Source organism: Paroedura picta, chromosome 2 (assembly GCF_049243985.1).
Source record: "Paroedura picta isolate Pp20150507F chromosome 2, Ppicta_v3.0, whole genome shotgun sequence".
Classification (NCBI taxonomy): domain Eukaryota; kingdom Metazoa; phylum Chordata; class Lepidosauria; order Squamata; family Gekkonidae; genus Paroedura; species Paroedura picta.
Window position 1 is genome coordinate 113899948 of NC_135370.1, and position 23435 is coordinate 113923382.

Below are 23435 nucleotides of genomic sequence, written 5' to 3' on the forward strand. Positions count from 1 at the left end.
GAAACAGAGTGCTTGGTTAATTTATCATTCACTATTAAACATTTTTAATTAATTGTGTAATTCTTGTGTGGAAGTGACTGTATTTCCTTCTAAATCTCTGTTACAAAAAAGTAAATATTGTTATACCTCGTTATGTTAATATAATACTTATTAAAAAGGAAAGCAGGCTTTGGATCTTAGGAAGTCTGTTTTAAAACTGTCCTCATGGCACTAGAATGAAAACACCATTAATGTTAAAGATAACCTGCTGAATGTGATCCGTATACAGATGATTAATGCTGAATATCCATCACAAATAAAAAACGATTGAGAACAGAAATCTTTGGTTGTAGAATACCTTACAGAAGTTCCTGTTATCCTTTCACCAAATAGTAGTGGAATTCCATCTGAGGAGAATAAGTGGAGGAGGGATTCCTAGGGGTTGTTGTCAACACCATTGCCCGATGCATTTGTGAGGCTGTGCATGGTTCTGTAAAAGCCCAGTTCCAGTTTTCCTGATGCAATAATTAAATGCTGTCCATTGAACAGAAGATTTGAACTTAGTTATATTGCTAGATAAAAGTGTCATCTCTCAGCAACTGACATACAGCAAGGACATATCTAAAATGAGAGGGATAGGGACAGAGAGGATATTGAGGCTCAGATTGGGATGAATGTACATTTTATAAAATGAATCTGGTAAGTAATTTTGTGGCTGATGCCACGCTTCAGAGGTTTTGTAACGTCCCCCGAAGGAGTCTTAAGATTGAGTGAGCAGAACTTGCTCAAGATCCCTGGCCCCAAGGATGTCAAACTGCCCTCAACCAAGGTGGGGGCCAAAAGGATTTGGGACAGTTCCACAGGGCCTGTGAAACAGAGCTGTTCCACTAGGTCTATGGTTGAGGTAAGAAAATTTATTTATTTATTTATTTATTTATTTATTTATTTAGAGACAATTAGGAATTCAGGAACCTGCCATCATTAATCCTGGTCAAGGTACAAAGCCTTAGCCAAGGCTAGCTTTTTATCTTAGTGAAAATGGGGCTCATTTTATTTATTTGTTTTATTTTACTTATTTATTTAATTTGTATATCACCCCTCACTGATGTTTACTTTGGTATTTGTATGGTACCGGAGAAGTTTGCAGAATGAACCAAGGGATCAAAGAGGAGTGAAATGGACTACACCTAGGGAAATCCAGGTTCAGATCTCTAGCTGCCATGAACTCATTGGGTGACCTTAGATCAATTACTCTCTCTCTCACTCTGCTGGGGAAATTAAATGGAGGAGGAGCAAATCATATCTGCTTCCCTGAGCTCCTTGAAGGAAAACTGGGATTAAATGTAGGAAATATTCATGGATACAGTTTAGAAGAGAAGAGCTGTTTTTTTTTGTTGTTGTTGTTCCCCGCTTTTTACTACCCAAGGAAGTTTCAGAGCAGCTTCCCTTCCTCCACCCCAGGCTTGTAATGGAACTCATTTCTCAGACATTATGTGGTGTTCACGATTTGAGTTGTATGCTTTGAAAGTTGAGTTGGGTCTTCTAATCTTTCCCATGATCCACTGTACCACATTGAGAAATGGGAGTTTTAGAGAAAAGGATATATGGAGGCACCCTCATATTTCTTAATGGTAACTAAAATATATGCAAATGTATCATGACAATTTGGACACCCTGCCCTGCTGTCTACCTACAGTGTGTAAGGCATAAACTTCCTTACTGAACCTGGATTCCTTTTTTACATGTCCTCTTAATCAATTAATTGCTTTTGTTTTTAGCTTTCGCTTAAGCCCTGCAGCCCGCAATATTCTGGAGACACATGGACTTGATGCACATCACAGCACTCCTTCAGGCCCTCGAGGAATCTTCACTAAGGAGTATGTCATCTCGTCACTTCTCTTTCCCTCCCTGTCTGTCACAGTAAATGGTTTTAATACTGTTTTCATATTTCACTCCTGATTACAGCCTGATAGAATAGAGCTTTAAAATATAGGGAAGTATCTGAAAAAACTCCTTGCTGTCATTAGATTCGATGTTATAAAGCAGTCATTAGATTCGATGTTAGAAGATGACACCAATCTGCTCATTGTATGTTTCTTTGTCAGATCCTTGTCTCTGCCCTGGTCATCCTTCCTCTCATATTCCAAGGGGACTTCTGTGAGTGTGGGATCTTGTTCACTGGGGGTAGGGTGCATAACCAGTTATTTGTGGCAGGGTCAAGGTGGTCTGCCTGGGGAATACTCATGGGGGCCTGTGCTTCAGGTCCTGAGAAGAACTCCTTGTCACCTGAGAAGTCTATATTAGTGGAATTAGGGCAAACCATGATGGGAGGGGGGAATCACTTCACATGCACAGTGATTGCACATGCATGCACAGACATGGAAAGCAACTTTTAAATTGGCTCGAATTACTCCTAAACAACCCAAACTATCCATTGAATGATATCCATTAGCTGTAGAAGAGCGACTTATAAATTGAATTGTGACAGTCCTGTCCTAACCACAGCACTTCAGCTATTTACTGCCTGAACTAATACATTAGTTGTAGTCATTATTTGTCTGGCATTCAAGCAGAAACGGTTACGTACTCAAGCTGTGCTAGAACTGCTGTTTTATGTGTCTGTGACAGAAGCGCAAACATCTAGAGGCATGCACAGACCTTTCAGCAACATATTCCTGATGTCCCAAGCAATCTGCAACTCGTAATCCCAATCCAAGATCCAAAACTGTATTAAATAACTCTATAACTCTATATGACACTCTCTTTCTGCAGCTAGTTTGAAACATTTCTATTTTATCTAGGCTTTTAATTAAGGAATTGTTTTTTAGTATTTTAATAATCTGCTTTTAGCCTGGGAACTATTTTATGAGACTCATTTTAAATTCTCACTATGTTGTGATTTTTATACTCTGGCTGAGTTTTTAGTTATGTTTTTATTGTATTTTATTTTGTAAAGCACCTCGAACGGGTTTCCTGGGGAAATGGCATTAAATAAAAGTTTTCAGATACCAGAACGCTTTCCCTCCTGATCTTTATGGTGACCAGAGCCCCTTAATCTTCTTTTATAAAGAATATATAAATATATTCACCCAAGGAAACCTTGTAGTATGTATAACCAAAGTATAAGTCCACATTAGCATACAGGAGCACACATCAGCAGAGTGGGCAGGAGCAGGTTAATATAAAAAAATTATTACAAAAGGAAAACCAGAAAATTACATTTTTTTAAAACCCAGAAACATGGTAAATTATTCGAATAGCAAGAATACAAGCAATTGTATGTTGCTGGGTGCCGGATATAAATCCAGGCAAGGCTCACCGTCACTTGTTCTTGTATGATGATTTCACCTTTGTGGCGTCTCAATTTCGAATAATTTCATGATTTGATCCACGATGTGACTTCTTGTTTTGTGAAAGACTACAGAGTTCAATCCACATTTAATAGAGGAAAAGTTGGAAAGGAGGATGTTAGAATGTCATTATAACAGTTTGACCTCTTTTTAGCTTCCCCACTTTATTTCCCTTAAAAGCATTGCATGTCCATTCATTGTGGAAAGTTCTTCCTCCCTGGGTTCATGTGGTCCTAGAATCTGTTCTGCCATAGTCCCTTGTAGGAATCTGATCTCCTATTAGCAGGATTTCACTAATCCAAGTGGCAGTATTTTGCTCTGAAAATTCCTAGTCTGGTTCTTTTGAAAACTGCAGGTGGCAGTAAGACACAATTTTCATTGAAATGGAATTCAGAGTTATTGAATCTTAACCAGTAATACTTCTTGTGATGTGTTAGAAACGCATTTAGATGCAAATGACAAGTATTCATTTACTAATAAGTCCACACTAGCAAAGATGTGGTTATTGTTTGGTGATACTAGGATTTATCTTGATTGAAGATATTGTGTCCATTTGTTACTACTGCCTGGAAATGCAGTTTCTTTCTTGTTAAATGGAAGAGAAGATCCTGAAAACAAAATATTCCATATAAATCCACTGAATTTGAAGCAGAACTGAAGCAAACATCTTGGGGGTGAGTGGGGGGTGGGGAGAGAGAGAGCTGTATATGACATACTTCCAGAAAATTGTGATGTCAAGAACTGTGCAAAAAACCACAATATTTTTATCCTCCATTTGAACAGTGGTTTGCACATTTCCAAATTGCCAAAATGAATTTGCATGACATGTCTAGTTTGTTGTTTAAGACTGTGATCCATAGTTTATTGAGATCTGTAGCAAAACCCCTATTGATTTTAATGGTTCAAGTCTGCTTCCATAATTTTTAACTATAGCACTGCATGTCACGAATAAATTCATTCATAACCAGCAGCCATATATTACCAATACAAGTCAGAGGGGAAGCAATTAAATTTTATGGCAGACCGTGGCATCTAAAAGAAGATATATGCATGCTGTATATGTAATTTTTAGTACATTTTAGCATCTTCAGGGCTGACAAATGGTACATCCTGTTTAACCCTGTTATTATTTATTACTGTTATTAAGGTTTATATATAGCTATGAATATGTTAATAATTGGAAGTCATTGAAGCCAGTAACAGTATCAAAAAGTTGCTAACAGTTTATAAGGCTGTAGTTGAAGTAAGTTTTCATGCCTTTAAATACTATGTGCATGGCAGAAACCTCTTACTAACGTGGGAAATGTTATAAAGTTCCAAACTGTTATTTGTAATTTTTTTTTGTAACTGATGGTTATGGCTTTTTAAATTAAGGAATTGAAGACTGTATAATTTTGTGACTTCATTACTTAAAATAGCAGTTGCTCGCACTTATAATTTCTTGTGTGTGTTTCCTTTGCTTAAACATTTATGTTTGATTTAGCACTGACAGGTATATATTCACCAGTTCTGTTTGTTCTTGTATTGGATTGTGAATGATGTCTAAAATGAGCTGTACAGACAAAATAAGGAAACAAAATTGCAAATGGCCTTTGCAAATGGCAAAAGAGCCAGTTTGGTGTAGTGGTTAGGAGTGCGGACTTCTAATCTGGCATGCCAGGTTCGATTCTGCGCTCCCCCACATGCAGCCAGCTGGGTGACCTTGGGCTCGCCAGGGTGCTGATAAAACTGTTCTGACTGAACAGTGATATCAGGGCTCTCTTAGCCTCACCCATCTCACAGGGTGTCTATTGTGGAGAGAGGAAAGGGAAGGTGACTGTAAGCTGCTTTGAGCCTCCCTCGGGTAGAGAAAAGTGGCACCACCTCTTCTTCTCCTCCTCCTCCTCCTCCTCGCTGGATCAGATTCAGGTTGATCATGTTCAATACTCTAGCTGGCTTCAGGCATAATCAACAGATATCTGTCAGTAACATGCAACAATATAAAGTTGTTGTTATTTTCAAAAGTTCAGCACAAAATATGATGGGCTTTCTGATTTGGAAAGCTATGATTGAAGCTCTGGTTTGCCATGGGTACACCAGAGCATGTTCCTTACACACACAAACCAAATCCATGGCAAATCTGTAATAGCAAACTGGAACTTGATTTAAGGCATCTCAAACCAGCAAGTTTTTAGTCGATTTCTGTGTGTGAGGGGAAAGTGGAAAGCAGGAAAAAAGGAACATGAAAACAAGGTTGTTTATGCCTTTCATGGATGTAGGTTTGTTGTGAGGGCTGATTGTGGTCTCTGTTTACACATGCAGCCAATTAGGAAAGCTTAAAAGAAGGGCATGAGGGAACAGTCCTTAGCTATTGTTTATCCCTGGCATTTGGTGTTTGTAGTATACTATTTCAGAACATAAAGGTTCCATTTAGTTGCCATGGTTAATAACCGCTGCTAGATATAACCTTCATGAATATGCCTAATACTCTTTTTAGAAACTAAATGCCTCTTATACATCCAAGAGACTGAATAGGACATAAAAAATCCTACAGATGCTGTAATTACAATGAGACAGTACAGAACTTGGTAGTGCTTTTTCTGGAACTGTACTTAAGAAGTCAAGAGGAATCCTTTGGAATGCATGTTCCATCCCTATGAATTGTTCCTTGTACCCACTCCCTCCATAGTTTGATTGATTAATTGCATTTATACACTGCCCTCCCTTGCAGCTCAGGGCGGTTTACAAAGAACATGAACCGTGTAACAGTATACAAGAAGTTAGGTAACTATCATCAGCAATGAGGCATCAGCAACAATAGCCATAACATAAGCAATGGTTGAACATTTTATTAATCACAGGTAACATTATGATTGCAACCCCACAGTTTGGACATATCTTAATGGTAGGGGGTTCTGGGGGGCCCATAGATGTTGTCACTGACCTCAACCAAATGCCTGGCAGAAGAGCTGCTAACTCTTGACAGGGCCCAGATCTCTTCTGGGAGCTCATTCTACCAGAACCTGATCCTGGTTGAGGCCAACCATGCTTCCTTGGGGCCAGAGATCACTAAGCAGTTGTAGTTGGCAGAGCTCAGTAACCAGTTGTAGCACATTTTGTGGTGCATAGGAAGAGAGGCAGCACAGTGAGCCTAAACTGTGTATGGCCTTAAAGGTAATAACCAAACCCTTTGCTTGATCTGGGATTCAACTGGTAACCATTGCAGCTGTTGGAGCACGGGCCGGATTTCAGCCCTCCGAGGTTTTTCCTGGCAGAGTGAGTCACCGACAGTTGTACAACATCCAGGTTGGGTAGTCACGCTTCCTTGCTTGGACCCTTTCTGCCTAGCCATAGGACATATGTCTTTGAAGGATTGAGCTTCAGATGACTCTACTTAAGCTATCCTGTCACAGTTAAAGGAGGTTTTTGTGTGTGCCAAAAGTTTAAACATTGTTTGTACAGGAACTGTGGTTAACATTAACCATAAATAAGGTGGATTCTAATGACTTGCTTAACCTCAGTTGTGGTGGAAATTTACTCAAGCCAAAGGTAGAGTTTCTGAGACTGGCTCTTGGCATGTTCCTCTGTAAAAACTAATTGCAGCCCTACACTCATTTCATCTCACAAAGAGCCATTCTGAAATCAATGTCATTATGCCCTAACAGAAAGACTTCCTTTTCCCCATATTTCTATGGAAAAGACATCATCCGTGAGCCTCAAGGGTTGCTCTGGTTAACACTGTGATATCATCTGAATTCCATTGAAATAAAATATTTCATAACTCTGAGAAATGCTGATCAAAACCTCAGAGCGAATTCTAGTGAAGAGTGAATTTCTCGCTTGTCAGCCAGGAAGATTTAACATCAAGTCAGGTATAGTCACAAACTAGAAAACATGAGTATTTTAGGTATTCAGAGTTGAAAGGCCTACCAACCCCACACTGGGGGGGGGGGACTATGGGTAGGTAATGAGAGGCTTTCGTCTTTTTGAGGGGGCACATGCACTGAAGTTTTGCAATAGATGGAGTAATTCTGTGGTACATGTTGGTAGGGTTTAAGTATTCAAAAAGAAATAAAGCACCAGGCTGCTGAAAAGAATATAAGTTTTATTTGGAAGAGAAATAACTTTGTGAAGAGAGAGAGGAGAAAAAGTTCTACAGTCTGTTGTGGAGGCAAGCAGGGAGGATGTGTGCTCAAAGGAACAAGAAATCTAATAGTAACAATTTTTCCATTTAGAACATCTTTGATAGTCTGTAAATACATTAGTGACTTGCAATGAACTTTCTAAACTGTCCCAAGTATTTTGTAGATATATAGCTTATATAGAACGTATGTTACCAGCTGAGAAGTTTAATTTGGGGATGGGAAAGTTGGTACAAACACATATGTCCTGAATGTAATATCAATATATCTAATAATGTATACTCAATGTAGCCAAATCTGTGGATGCATAAAAAGCATTTGCTCCATTACAGGCAGGCCAGACGAAGGGCTTCTACCACAGGGCTGGGTCAGCCCAGGTGGAAGGGAAAGCCATTAGTCTACCAGTGGGGACATCCCAGGGCCCACAATGGTCAGTCTACCCCCATGAGGAAGAACTGATTTGCATGATTTGCCCAGCTGCTTGCTATTGTGTAGTACAGTGGAAGACTATGGGCAGAGGCTCCCATTTTGACCTCACCAGTGATTTAAAAAAACATTTTTACAGGAGAGGGGATGGTATGGTGGGGGCTTTAAGTTTTCATGGGAACCTTTGGTCCATCCTGCCCACTCTCTACAAGGAGCAGTATACCCCAGAGGGGGAAAGTGAAAGTTTGGGCATTCAAAAGCCTGCATATCCCCACAGAAATTAATTGTTGAAGTCTCCATGTCCATGAACTACAATTCCCATGAGGCCCTACTGGCAGCATGTGTCAAAGTGGTGATCAGGTGACATTGCATCACAACAGAGGAAGTTCTCTGTTTCAAATGCATAATTGGTGCAAAAACAACAACACAGTATCAGAACACATATATAATTAGGAACGTTTTTAAAAGGTCATTTTAAAAGGGTGGACTACATTGAAAACCGGTACATGCATAATGGCCCCGAAGGTCCAGGAAACTTCTTTCTTAAAAGAATAGGCTGATCAGATAGTAAATCTTGCAGTAAATTAATGTTGTAGAATTTGAAACTGTTTTTCCATTTCATTATGTTCATATTTAAGATATCTTATTACGGTAATTCACCATTTTGGACTATTGATTGAAATGATAGGCATGATTAGCTTAAAAAACTTTATTAAAGTGAAATAAGATTTTTTTTTAAAGTGGAATCTACATTTCCAGTTGCACAAGAACCTGGAAGCAAAAGTCTAGCCCCATATATTTGTTTTTCCTTAGTGGGATTTATTTTGATTTATTTTGTGTTAAGCAGTATATATTGTATTTGTAGGCAGGGTCTAGAAAAGGTGTTGACAGGACCTGAGGGACTTTGCTTGAACAGAAGAGTCCAATGCAAATGTGTTTAATTTCCTACTTCCTATGTTATTGGTTGATCTGCAACCCAAATTAAGACCTGCTTACACACACTTGAACTTGGTCTTCTAACTTCAACTCTTTTTTTTCCTTAAAACTTTTATTACTATGAGTCCAAAAATTAGATCTGCAGTGAACTTTTGGGTTGCAATACTCCAGTTCTTTCAGTAATACTATATCATTTTAAATGTGTATTTTGCCAAACTGTTCCAGTTCACACATTTGTTTATGAGGTGGTTGTCTTGATGCAGTGACTTTATCTCCTCACATTTACATGAGTAGGGGGTTGTCCAGATTGGCCTCTTTGGTTTTATTGAAGATTAAAGTCCCATATCAAATGAAATATTTGAAAAACCTACACTGTTTTTTTACGTGGTATCTTTTCACTGCAGTCCCCAGAACATTCGAATAAACTGCTTGGTAGTTATGAATCCATATTCACTTCAGTTTGAGATAGTAGGATTTTTTTAAAAATAATATGTTATGTGGTAGTCAGTTTCTCTTAAATTGTTGCTCTCTTTTAACACAATGCTATTGCCCTTTTGAATGGCAGGGATGCTCTCAAGCTTCTTGATCAAAAAAAGAAGAGCAAATCCATTGAAGCACAACCGATGGCTTCATTACCCCCTGCACAGCCAACTGGGATGCCTTCAGCAGCCCCACAATTAGCACGCATGCCTCGTCCTGCCATTCCTCCAGTTTCTGTGCCAGGACAACGTTCTTCTGTGGTAATAATTGTGACAGCATTACTTTGTTTGACTTGTGAGTTTTATAGAGATGGAAGTAGATGTGAATATGGATTTAATTCTTCCATCAGAAAACTGCTGAGAGATTACTGCTGTGTTTTCAATCATTTTTGCCTTGCGATTTCTAAAGCAGTCATTAGATTCAATATTAGAAGATGCAACTATTTTAGATGTATAACAAAATCTGGAGAGATAATTTTTTTTTAAAATCAGAGTTTGATGTCAGAAGTGGCAAAATGATGATCACCTTTATTCCCACTGATTTTTCTTAGGACTTCAACTCATTCCATTAGCAAGGAGCAAGTGCTATAATGTCACAAAGGTTGTTTTGTGTGCTGGAAAACAGTTAAATGTTTGTGTTATTGACGTTTGTATTTAATACTCAATAACTGCTGCTTCTGGAGACAAGTAACTTTGGAAGGAGAGGTGTTTAGCAAATAAAATTTGCTTTGCTCACAGCTTTTCTGTAGAAAAGCCCTCCTTCCTCTGAACTGCTTTTTTCTTACAAACACATCTAAAAATCTGATAAATGGCAGGCAATAGAAGTATTGGGTCCCCATTTCCCTGCTGCAACTTCTTTGCTGAAAATTGTTCCATTCCAAAGCTGTTTTTCATTGGAAAGGATATAACTATGCACTCTCAAGTCAAAGAGTGTGACATAGTCAAGAGTATGTAATTTGAGTAGCCTCTGTCAGATGAATCCTGTCCAGACAATCAAGTCGTTTAGAACTCAGAATGAAAGGTTGATATCCAAAGAACTGTATTATACCACTGAGTTTTCCAGCCCGATACCACTGAGTTTTCCAGCATCTTTATTGGATTCCTTGTTCTCTCTATTTCTCAGCTGGTTCGAGCTATACTCTGAGAGCTTATAACATGTCCTACTGTTGGAGCAGTTGGTTTAAGTGTCAGTATACAGGTTATACATTTTCTGTACCATCTTCCCATGAAGATTGGACAAAACCAGGCAAGCACCTAATACATTTTTCAAATAACAGAGGAAGCATAGCTCAATGAAACTTGAAGAAGGCCTAGATGTGAATGATACTGAAGATAAAGTTCTAAGTTTAGAGAGGAAATACCGAAGGCAGAGTAAAAAGTAAATTCATTTTCTTTCTATTGAAAGATACAAAGACATCAGAGGGTTGCAGTTGGTCTGCCGTGGAAGATCTAGGTCTGAGTTCAGTATCTGACCAAATGATCTTTGACTACTGCAAGCTTATACTCCAAAAATCTTCTTGTTCTCTTAGTTGGTATTTGACTCAAGTCTGGCTCATTTTGTGTATGTCTCCAGTGAAACAGTGCTTCTAGTAGTGGGTTGATTATTTTTCTGTAAGTGTATTTACAAAGATAGGAGGCATTATTTCATTTGTAGTGGAAGTGCAAAGTAAAAAACAAAATTAGTGTATCTTCCATCACTTGCATCACAGTAACAGTCTAAAGTGAGGACACTGAACATTATTTTCATTAATGTATTTCAGAACAAGATCTGAATTGTGCTTCCTTATTTATTCAGTATGTAAAATATTATTGTTTCAGGGTACATTCACCGAAATTCCTGCTAGCAATGTTAGAAGAGTTATTGCTAAGAGATTAACAGAATCGAAAACTACTATACCTCATTCATATGCTACTGCTGACTGTGACCTTGGTGCTGTTTTGAAGCTCAGGCAAGAACTCGCAAAAGGTGAATCTATTACTGTTTATAACTGCTGTTCTTAATGCAGTATACTGCATAAATTGGTAATCATACTCTGTTGTTTGTATATTCCATAGTGATGGGTATCAACATATCTAAGTGGCCAGATCTGTGGATATGCAAATCCAGGAATTGGAACAGACAGGAAAAAATCTTTCTGCAAACCTGAAAAGCACCGCAGGTTTGCGGAAAAATATGAAATGTAATCATAAATACACTTTAGGTGTTAAAAAACAAATAAATTAATTAAAAAAAACCCAAAATGATAGTTGTGCCTGACTCTTTAAGAAATAAATTTCTCGGCAACCATAACAATTGCCAGTTAAAGCTTTGGCTTCTGTCAAGAAAAGAGAGAGGCCAGGACCCTTTCAAGGCCTGTTTGGGCCTTTGACAGAAAACTCTTTGGTGCCAGGCCTGTCAGCAACCACGGGCCTGGCTGCTTGCTGCTATTCAACAGCAGCCAACACTCAATAGCCAGTATGGTATAGTGGTTAGAGTTTCAGACTAGGCTCTGGGAAGCCCATGTTTGAATCTCCATTGTGCCATGTAAGCTAACTGGGTGACCTCAAAGGCAGTCACATACTGCCAGCCTAACCTGCCTCTTAGCGTTATTTTGAGGATAAAATGGAGAACAAGAGAACAATGTAAGCTGCTTGGGGTATAAATGAAGTAAATACAAAATAAATGTACCTGAAGATATTAAGTAGATAAAAGACAGATTGGCTGATGGATGAGAAGGAAGCATAGAAAGGAAAAGTAAATGGGGCTGCCAAAAGAAAGGAGCAGGAAATATTGGTTTGTGCCTTCCATACTTAATATTTTAGATTTCATTATCATTTGACTTGGTAATGATACCTTTGCTATAATATACTGAACTGATTAAATAATCTTGCTTTTATTACATTTCTGTTTAAACTTCCTTGATTCCTTAGTTCTGTTTCAATTGTAGCAGCTCGTTCTAGTTTCCTGCTACTATTTCATATATCTTACATATAATGATATAGAATAAAATTGCTTCTTTAATTGACTTAAAATGCCCTGTTAAAATGGGCTGGTCATTATAACTGAAACTAGTTATTTCTAGCCTTCCCATAGGGAGATAAATTAAAATTCTTAGAGATGTATAATTTGTATTGAAGTGGAAAAAACAGAAGTATCACGGTGGCAGAAACATCTTTTCAAATAGCCTTTTTAAAAGTTAGATTAGTTCATTGGTTCTCAGATTGTGAATTGGGATCCCAAAAGGCTTCTTTACTCTCTTAAAAGTGAGTCTCAAGGCTAGGAGGGTAAAGGTGAAATAGGATAAACTAGAAGAGGAGAGTCAATGGCAAATCTGAGTTATCCTTTGCAAAATACTTTAAGTAGTCATGCAATATAACCTGTGGCTCAATAATGCTGTACACAAAAACAAAACATGAAAAATAGACTGTGCACATGTTCATTGTTAACAGATGTGAACTTCCTATATTTCATGTTGTGGAAGTGTAAAGTAGTATGAAGTTATTTTGCAAGTGGGTCCTTGGTGGCAAATTAGGCTTCCTTTTACCTCTGCCAGGCCAGTCAACTGTCCCTCTACTTGTCCAGCTTTGACCTTGCCATGCAGCAGTTCTTTTCTTACTAGGGCAGCCATTGAAGGTACTTTGGAAACTTCAGGTTATTCAGAATGCAGCTGCCAGGCTGTTGACCAATTTACTGTAGCTTGCACTCACCCAACCCATTTTGTAGCAACTGCACTTGCTTCCATCTGGTTTCTGAATGAAATGCAAGTAGCTGGTATGGACCATTAAAAGTCCTAATCGGTATGGGACCGCCGTATCTACAGGGCCGCTTTTTCCATTATGACCTTTTCCCATAATGCCTTTGTTCTGCCACGTGTGGGCCTGGCTCTCAGTTTGCTGGAATGTGACAATAGTGAGGGCCTCTTCCATTATGGCCCCAACCTGGTAGAATGCCTGGTCTAAGGAGACTCATGCCCTGCAGGACCTGTCTACATCCCACAAGATTTGTACAACAATTGTTCCACTAATGTAATTTTGGTGAACTCTGCTACCAATGCTACTGATTTTGAATGCCAAAAGCATTAGTTTGTTGCATGCTGAGTTTTTAAATGAGTTTTATTGAAACTGGTTTTATTACTATTGTATTGCTATGTTGCTAGCCACCATAAGCCCCATTTGGGGGATGGGCAGGATAAAAATCTAATAAAATAATGTTACATTTTTAAGAAGGTCCTAATTGGCATGGCATCACTTCAGATGATTCAGGTTTGAGAACCTTTTTGACTGTCAAATATATAAGCTTAAGTTGGTTTTTTATAGTACAGTACTAAATAGAATTATACCCTTCTAACTCCACTGACTTAATTGTCCTTAGAAAAGTGTAACTATGCTTAGGATTGCGCTGTTAGTTTTATAGATGTGGTTGTGAACAATTTGGCAAATGATAACTGATTTAGACTAGCTTCAGGTGGGTAGCTGTGTTGATCTGATCGGCAGTAGAAGGATTGGAGTCCTGTAACACTTTAAAAAAACGTTTCTAAGACATAAGCTTTTGAGAGTTGACGTTTTCTCCACTAGATACTGTTTAAACTATTTTATGAAAAGAAAAATAGAGTTTCCCCCCTGGAACATAGCAATTTCTTTGCCAATGTAATAGAAGTTTCTATTCAGGTGGTGAGCTGTGTTGGTCTGAAGCAACAGAACAAATGTTGAGTCCAGCGCTGGGACACTTCTTCAGATCTAAAGCAAGCTTATAGCAAGAATTAAACTTTGTTGATCTCTGGACCCAACATTTGTTCAGCAGTTTTTATGTATGTGATACATCATTATCAATCTCTTAAAGTAGAATTAAGGAGTACAAGTAGACTGGGTCCTCTGCTCTCTTACCTTACCCCTGGATAATAAAGATATACATGTTCTGCCTGTTCATGTGTGTTCTGCCACAAGCTTGTGTATATTCTGAACCAGTCAGTCTGGCATGGGAAGAGCTGGTGGACTCAATGTCTGAGAACTGTTGTTTTGTGTTGTTTGATGAGGTGGGTCCAGTGTATCTTCAGTAAAGCAGATTAATTAATAGTCCTATTGGAAGACTATTATCATTACAAAATTGGGGGCAAAGAGCTGGATAACATGGACACATGTGGGGACTTGTAGCTCAGGTCTACAGCTAGCAGATGACCTGGAAGTATAGAATCATAGAATAATAGAGTTGGAAGGGACCTCATGGGTCATCTAGTCCAACCCCCTGCACTATGCAGGACACTCACATCCCAATTGCTCATCTACTGTAACCTGCTATCCCTTTGCCTTCACAGAATCAGCCTCTCTGTCAGATGGCTATCTAGCCTCTGTTTAAAGATGGAGAACCCACCACCTCCCAAGGAAGCCTGTTCCACTGAGAAACCGCTCTAATCGTCAGGAACTTCTTCCAGATGTTTAGACGGAATTTTTTTAAAAATTTCATTCCATTCATTCTAGTCTGTCCCTCTGGGGCAAGAAAGAACAATTCTTCTCCATCCTCCATATGGCACCCTTTTAAATACTTGAAGATGGTTATGAGATCCCCTCTCAGTCATCTCCTCTCTAGGCGAAACAGACCAAGCTCCCCCAACCTTTCTTTATACATCTTGGTCTCCAAACCCCTCACCATTTTTGTTGCCCTCCTCTGGACACGTTCCAGTTTGTTAACATGGGGTGCCCAAAACTGAACACAGTACTCCAAGTGAGGCCAAACCAGAGCAGAGTAAAGTGGTACCATCACCTCCTGTGATCTGGACACAATACTCCGTTTGATACAGCCCAAAATCCCATTTGCCCTTTTAGCCACTGAGTCACACTGCTGACTCATGTTCAATGTATGGTCTACTAAGACTCCTAGATCCTTTTCACACATGCTCCTGCCAAGAGAAGTCTCTCCCATCTTATATTGGTGTGTTTGGTTTTTCCTACCTAAATGCAGAACTTTACATTTCTCCCTATTGAACTTCATTTTATTCAGTTTAGCCCAATGAGAGTGTCTCACTGAGGATGACATACTTTTTGAACTACTGGCAACAAAAGAGGATAATATTCAGCCTCAATAAATTTTTCATAGCATGTAGGGTTGGCCAGGTTCCCTAGCCATCAATGAGGGATAGGGGATTGGGTTGCCAGATCTAGGTTGGGTAATTCCTGGAGATTTGGGAGGTAGAGCCTGAGGGGAACAAGAACCTCAGTGGGATACCATGTTTTGGTCCACCCTCCAAAGCATCCATTTTCTCCAGGGAAACTGATCTCTGTAGTCTTGAGGTGAGATGTAACCCCAGGGGATCCCCAGGTGCCACCTGGAGATAGCACCCCTAATACCACATGAAATACAAGCATTTGTCACCTCCTTTGATTTTTATTTTTACATTTTCTGAAGTGAAGTAAGGAAATCTGCTGTAACACACAGGGATGTCCATGATCAACTGTGGTGGATACAGGGAACAAGAGTTCTCTGTTCTTTATCTCTCCCCTACCCTTGCAGAGTCCTGATGTGAGGAGTTTTTATAGGGTGGATTTGTTCATCACTGCCAAAAGCTACTCTGTATGGGATTTCCCCAAACCAAGGTGCTTTGTGATACAGAAATTGCCACATCTTGTAGGCCACTGAGGATTCTGAGCTGAGTGGGTTTCTTGTAGAGCCAGTGGTTGGTCTCCGTGCTCTCTGTTTCCAGGGTCAAACCTAGCACAGGGACGGATGAAGAAGCTATAGTACAGAAGTTATTTGCATATACCTCAAAATTGGCTTCACAAGTATTGACTTAGGGTAGCAACAAGTTTCAAGCCCTAAAGGTTTGGCATAGATTGGGAAAAGCAAGTTGCAAGCAAGGAGAATTCTGTGAGCTGAGACCTGCTTGTATTAGCTATGAGATGGAGAAGGAAAAAAGGGTAGTTCAGATTTATTTATTTTTTTGAAGTCACTGAACATTTTTTCCTAAGTTGCACAAAGAAATCCATAGAGGGAAATAGAAGTCAACTTGTTCAAGAGCAACAAAATGTGCTCTTTAGACTACAATAATCTCTCCTTAGGGGAGCTATATTTGTTGGGCTTTTGTTCAATAGATCTGTCACTGTACCTTTTTACAGATCATTTACTCCGGAAGCTTCCCTCTTCACTGGGCTTTATTTTATAGTGAAGTCTGCATAGGCAGTCCATTCTGCCCCCCCCCCCCCGCCCCACAGTAGCTGTCTTAGACAGCAATGCGTATAAAGCTTAGGTCTAAATCTAAATTGGAGCTTATCAGGTTGGGGAATTAGAATTTTGCTCAGTATCTGACTTCTGGCCCTTCGATGTATTTGGGAGTTTGCTTCTCTTTCCTTACTGGGTCTGTGTGTGTGACCATAGTTGCAATCCACTGATTGCGGTGATCTTCATTAAATTGTGTTTGATGACCATGGGGGTCACATCCAGATGAAGAGCTAAGCTGCTTTGATATTGCCATATTCCTAACAGCAAAAAAGAATCAACACAGTCCACCATAAGCTTCCTCACATGAATGGCTTTGCTTGCATAAATGTCATTTGGATGAAGAATTCCAAGGTTACCTTTTAATAGGCAACCTTGGCCCAGTGCTAAGGCCAAAGTCTGCCATTAGAATTCTAAACAGGTACAGCTTATTCATATGATGATCAGGCCTTTTCAGTTGAGCCAACTGTATTGGGCTTTGTGTTTGTTTTTGAACTTTTCTTCTCTAGTCATTTAGACTTGCAATACAAATAAAAAGCTGGAGACAGGGAGAAGGGAGAGACGTAGAAAAATCCAGCAAGTGATATTTTATTTGGCTTCTTAATGCCTTATAACAGTGTCTAGTATTGCTACTGTAAAATGAGTTTTCCTGCCCACTCATGTACCGCTGTACTTTATTAGGGCAGAGAGGAAGAAAGCAGCTTCTACAAAGTCATGGACTCAAGTTCCTAGAAAAGTAAAAGTTATTGTCCATTTCCCCAATGTTCCTCCAGTGTTCTTTTTCTTATTCCTAAAAAGTATGGAGAGTAGATGGTAATTTGCTCAGGTGTAAGCCCGCTTAGATTGATACTTGGGAAGAACTATCACGCTTCTGTCTTTTCTGTGATGCCTTTTTTAAAATGATCTTATCTTCATTTCTTCTTGAAACATTTTGGCAAATTAATTTTCTTTAATATATGCTTGAACCTTAACAGTGCAACCCTAAGCAAAGTGATGCCATTATAAGCTAGTAGACTGCATAGATTTGCACTGTAAATTCAAAGTCAGTTGTAAGCAATTGGCGTTAAACTGAAGTAACTTTGCATAGAATTGCAATATTAATCTTCTTTAGCAAAGACTATAACGTTCACAAGGTCCTTTCGAGTTTAACTTATTTCCTATAAAAAAATTGGAATAATAATATGTTCTTAGTTGATATTCCCATTCTGCTTTTGTGTATGCTAAAAACTAAGATTTGGTACCCAAGATGGTTTATAAAGGTCAAAGTAAAAGAATGGCCATTTTAAAAATTAGTCCAAAATGTATTTTTAAGTATTTGCAGCACTACTGGGCAGCCACAGGAGATATCACCATCACCATCAGTAAACTTTATAAAATCCAAACTTACTGTGTTTTAATGGGTTTTATTGGGGACTTTTTGGGATTGAAACTTGTATTGTAACCTGCCATGAGCCAGTTTGCTGGGAGTGGTGGGCAAAAAATCCAAATAATAAGTAAACAAAAGTCACTCCTTACCTGATTGTCCCTCCCTGGGGGTGTGCTACCAATAGAAACAGAGCACTCTGCCAATGGGGGCCAATCAGTTCAAAATGTACTCTGCCAATAAAGGCCGATCAGCTCAAATTGCACTATGCCAATGATGGCAAATCAGCTCAAATTGAATGCAGATGATTCACTTTCTACCTGATTGCCCCTCCCCTGGAAATATTCCCCCATTAGTAGATGGTCTTCAGCCAGGAATGGCCCTCCCTGGTAGTTTAGCCTCAATCTCCAACTACCTGCCAGTTTCAGAAGTTTGCTGGGTGGAAGAGGAAGCGGCTTCAGAGCATACCCTGCTTCTAGTAAGATGCCCTGGCCTCTGTCAACTCAGAGGAATGGGGGGGAGGGGTTGACCTGCTTCCTGGGGCAGGCTTTGTATGACTTCTGAAGGAGGGAGTGTGTCTCCCCCACCCCCTGCTAGCCCTCTGGGACTTAGAGTGGCCAGGTAAAGCCTGTAATCTGGGAATGTTTACTCATGTGTAAGTCATGGCTCTCAGCCAGGAATGGCTTGCACTGGTACTTTAGCCCCAATCAGGATGAAGCTCACAGCCAGGAAAAACTAATAAGCTGTCTGCTCTCTGCCTCTAACTTCTTACCAGTTTCAGAAGTTTGTTGGTGGAAGAGCATGCTCTGCTGCCAGTAAGTTGCCCTGGCCTCTTTCAACACAGAAGACATGAAAGAGGGTGGAATGAGCTGCCTCCTGACACAGCCTTTGTGCACCTTCTGTAAGTGAGGCTGTGGGATGCCCAGAAACGCCCCCCTGCCAGCTGGGACCCAGGGCAGCCAAGAAAAGCCCCTCCTTAAGTATGAGTAAGTATGACTCATGAGTAAGTCATGTGAGGTTTGCAATTTGCAATCTGAGAGGGAGGAATGCTTTTGGGGTAACCATCACAGGTAATTGCAGCAGGGAAAATAATGCTGTGGGTGGGACTGAGAAGATATAGACTTTCCCTTTCCATATGGATACCACCTCGGTCTTGCCGCAATCTTTCCATCACAACAAAGCAAATTTGAGTCCAGTGTCATGGATGATGGGGAAACTATAGATGGGGCACAGAAGCACAATGAGGCCATGGGGATATGTGGAGGGGGGAGACACTGTTTCCCAGTAGCACCTTCCGAGTAGAAGAGTTGGTTTTTATACTCAGCTTTTCCCTGCCCAAAGGAGTCTTAGAGTGGCTTATAGTAGTGTTCCCTTCATCTCCCCACAACAGACACCCTGTGAGGCAGGTGATGCTGAGTGAGCTCTGATAGTAACTGCTCATGAGAAGAGTTTCTGACAGGACTGTGACCAGCTCAAGGTCACCCAGCATGTGGAGGAGCAGGGAATCAAATCCAGCTCGCCACATTAGAAGCCACTGCTCTTAACCACTACACCAAGCTGTACAAATTGCCTTAAAGAGTTGTAGCTAGAATACAGGCAGAAGAAGCTGTTGCAAGAGAATGTTGTAAGTCTTTTTTGACTTGCTCATTGACTGTTATGGGATTCTTTCCCTTTAAATATGGACCTTCTGGGCAGTGGCTTCTCAGAGCAATCCAAGGAAGGAGACACTCAGGTATTTCCTACATGGAGAGGTGATTGTGTGCTTCGTAAGGTTTGTAATTGGAGAAGAGAGGAATGATTTTGTCTTCTGTGTTCTCTCTCTCTTTCTCTGTGTGTGAGTCTGTATAGAGGGGAGTGCTATACAGCCCCCCCCCATCCCTGTCACAAGCAGCTCTTTCCTGGAGAGGAGCTTTCATTCTGGGGGTTCTCCAGGTCCCACCTGGAGGCTGGCATTCCTGAACAATGGCAGGAATGCTAGCTTCCAGCTGGGACCTGGAGATCCTACTTGTGGGATTGCTCAAAGCCTGAAGAATATTTCAGGGGTTTCTCAATGGTAAAAAGGTTGAGAAAATATGACATAGAGGCGGAAATTGCAAAATCCTTTGTAAGATCTTTGCCAATCAATGTTTTCATGTTTGACATGCATGTTTGTGTGTGTGAAATTCCCCCGGCAGGACCTACACCAGCCCACAGATTAGCAACTGCTGGCCAGGTGCTTTTCTCTACCTTATCTGCATCCAGAGGGGTGAGGAGGGGTTTCAAACTCAAATGCACCTATTTTCTCCTGGGGGACTGCTGCCTGGAGACGTTTTGTAATTCCTGAAGATCTCCAGGCCATGAGGGTCAAAAACTAAACACTACTGATCCCACAAAGTAGAAGCCAAGAAACAAATTGATAATTGGCTGTGTGATAAAGTGAATTTATTCAAAATGGACTTTATAGCACAACCAATTATTGATTCTTTTTCTCGGCTCCCTTGGAGGTTGGCAACCCAGCTGGCTGCACATGGAGGAGGCATCAAATCCAGCTCTTGAGATCAGAGTCCATCACTCTTTGACCACTGCACCACACTGAATCTTAAGACTGAGTGGGAAGCAGGGGGAGGAAGATGTCAAAACCATGATTTATGTTTTTGCCATGTGGCCAGCACCCATGAAGGCCACAGACTAAGCATGCATCCTAGCGCCAAGTGCATTCCTGGGTGCACTGGGCTTTGCCTCTAGTAAAATAATAAAAAGCAAAGTCCACAGCCCAGTCCTTGGATGGTCTCTTAATTGTTCACAGTGCACCCAGAGCTAGAAAGTCATTGAAAGGGGTCTTCTTGGTTCTTAAAATAGCTCCAGTTGTTGGTCCTTCCTGTGCCCTGCTGCAGTGAGTGACAAGCTATTCAATGACTATTCCAGAAATACGAAAACATCAATGACTATTCCAGAAATACGAAAACACTGCAGGAGCTCTAAGAAGCCTATTTGGATGAACAGAGAACTTCAAGAGGAACTAAGAAAGAAAAGGAAAATGTTCAGGAAATGGAGGGAAGGACAGAGCTCTAAAGAAGAGTACCTACAGGTTACTAGGCACTGTAGATCAATCATCAGAAAGGCCAAAGCTGAGAGTGAGCTAAGATTGGCCAGGGAAGCCCATTGTAACAAGAAAAGATTTTTCAGTTACGTGAGGAGCAAACGTAAAGTAAAGGAGGCAATAGGCCCGCTGTTGGGTGCGGATGGACAAACTCTAACGAAAGATGCAGAGAAAGCAGAAAGGCTTAGTGCCTATTTTACATCTGTTTTTTCCCACAGGTCAAAGTGTTTAGGCACATCTAGAGATGGCTGTAGCCAAAGGATAGTGTCTGGGTGGCAGGTTAACATGGATAGAGAGGTTGTCGAGAGGCATTTAGCTGCACTGGATGAGTTCAAATCCCCTGGTCCAGATGAAATGCACCCGAGAGTACTCAAAGAACTTTCCAGAGAACTTGCACAGCCCTTGTCCATCATCTTCGGAACCTCTTTAAGGACTGGAGATGTCCCGGAGGACTGGAAAAGAGCAAACGTTATTCCGATCTTCAAAAAAGGGAGGAAGGATGATCCGGGAAACTACAGACCAGTGAGTCTGACCTCTGTTGTGGGGAAGATAATGGAGCAGATATTAAAGGGGGCGATCTGCAAACATCTGGAGGACAATTTGTTGATCCAAGGAAGTCAGCATGGATTTGTCTCCAACAGGTCCTGCCAGACCAACCTAGTTTCCTTTTTTGACCAAGTAACTGGTTTGCTGGATCGGGGAAATTTGGTTGATGTCATTTACTTGGATTTTAGTAAAGCTTTTGACAAGGTTCCCCATGATGTTCTGATGGATAAGTTGAAGGACTGCAATCTGGATTTTCAGATCGTTAGGTGGATAGGGAATTGGTTAGAGAACCGCACTCAAAGAGTTGTTGTCAATGGTGTTTCATCAGACTGGAAAGAGGTGAGTAGCGGGGTACCTCAGGGTTCGGTGCTCGGCCCGGTACTTTTTAACATATTTATTAATGATCTAGATGAGGGGGTGGAGGGACTACTAATCAAGTTTGCAGATGACACCAAATTGGGAGGACTGGCCAATACTCCGGAAGATAGAGACAAAGTTCAACGAGATCTGAACACAATGGAAAAATGGGCAAATGAGAACAAGATGCAATTTAATAAAGATAAGTGTAAAGTTCTGCATCTGGGTCAGAAAAATGAAAAGCATGCCTACTGGATGTGGGATACGCTTCTAGGTAGCACTGTGTGTGAACGAGACCTTGGGGTACTTGTGGATTGTAAACTAAACATGAGCAGGCAGTGTGATGCAGCGGTAAAAAAGGCAAATGCCATTTTGGGCTGTATCAACAGAGGCATCACATCAAAATCACAAGATGTCATAGTCCCATTGTATACGGCACTGGTCAGACCACACCTGGAGTACTGTGTGCAGTTCTGGAGGCCTCACTTCAAGAAGGACATCGATAAAATTGAAAGGGTACAGAGGAGAGCGACGAAGATGATCTGGGGCCAAGGGACCAAGCCCTATGAAGATAGGTTGAGGGACTTGGGAATGTTCAGCCTGGAGAAAAGGAGGTTGAGAGGGGACATGATAGCCCTCTTTAAGTATTTGAAAGGTTGTCACTTGGAGGAGGGCAGGATGCTGTTTCTGCTGGCTGCAGAGGAAAGGACACGCAGTAATGGGTTTAAACTTCAAGTACAACGATATAGGCTAGATATCAGGAAAAAGTTTTTCATGGTCAGAGTAGTTCAGCAGTGGAATAGGCTGCCTAAGGAGGTGGTGAGCGCCCCCTCACTGGAAGTCTTCAAGCAAAGGTTGGATACACACTTTTCTTGGATGCTTTAGGATACTTAGGGCTAATCCTGCGTTGAGCAGGGGGTTGGACTAGATGGCCTGTATGGCCCCTTACAACTCTATGATTCTATGATTCTAAGCTGGCAGATTTTTTCACGGCAGCCTTCAGGTGGCCCTACTTCTACAGGTGGCCTTTTCAGAAGCTTCTGCAAGACATCAGTGGATTCTTAACCATGGTTTAATCATGCTTTAGGGTCAGGAACAAAAACTGATTTGTTGAAGTGCTACAGATTCAGATTTTGTGACCAACTGTAGTTAGGTCAAAGACACTGTAAACCAATGAGCATCCATTTTCTCCAAGGGATTTGATCAGTTATAATAGCAAAAGAGCCCCAGCTATTACCTGGAGGTTGACAACCATAGGAGGAGGTATTTCTGATTAGTCATGTCAAACAATAAAAATATCACAAACGCCTTTGAGATATTTGTACTGGGAGTATGAAGATACACTGAGTTGGTGGTCTGTGATGCTCTGTCTGCACAGAACAGCTTGTATCTTGTTTGTCTAGTTTTTCCTCTAACAGTTCTGATACCTTAGTGAACACAGACTTTTACCTGCTACTTGGGGGAAAGGGAGTTCCATATTGTCTCAGCAATATTAAGACTTTCATTGTTGTATGTGCTGGAAAAATCCAGACCTCTCAACATCACTGCAGTGCTTCAGGCTAAATTGTTAATTAAGGCATTCAAAACCTCAAACTTTGACTTAGACATTTTAG

General features: G+C 40.6%; 1 protein-coding gene across 5 annotated transcripts in view; it reads left to right on the top strand.

Moving 5' to 3' along the window:
* Positions 1 to 23435, top strand: part of PDHX (pyruvate dehydrogenase complex component X) — a 56975-nt gene that overhangs the window by 18176 nt on the left and 15364 nt on the right. For all 5 annotated transcript variants that reach the window (XM_077322147.1, XM_077322145.1, XM_077322148.1 and 2 more), the window contains exons 5-7: positions 1758 to 1856; positions 9378 to 9552; positions 11110 to 11257. In XM_077322147.1, the coding sequence (XP_077178262.1) occupies positions 1758 to 1856; positions 9378 to 9552; positions 11110 to 11257 (422 nt within the window). The remainder of the gene's footprint in view (positions 1 to 1757; positions 1857 to 9377; positions 9553 to 11109; positions 11258 to 23435) is intronic.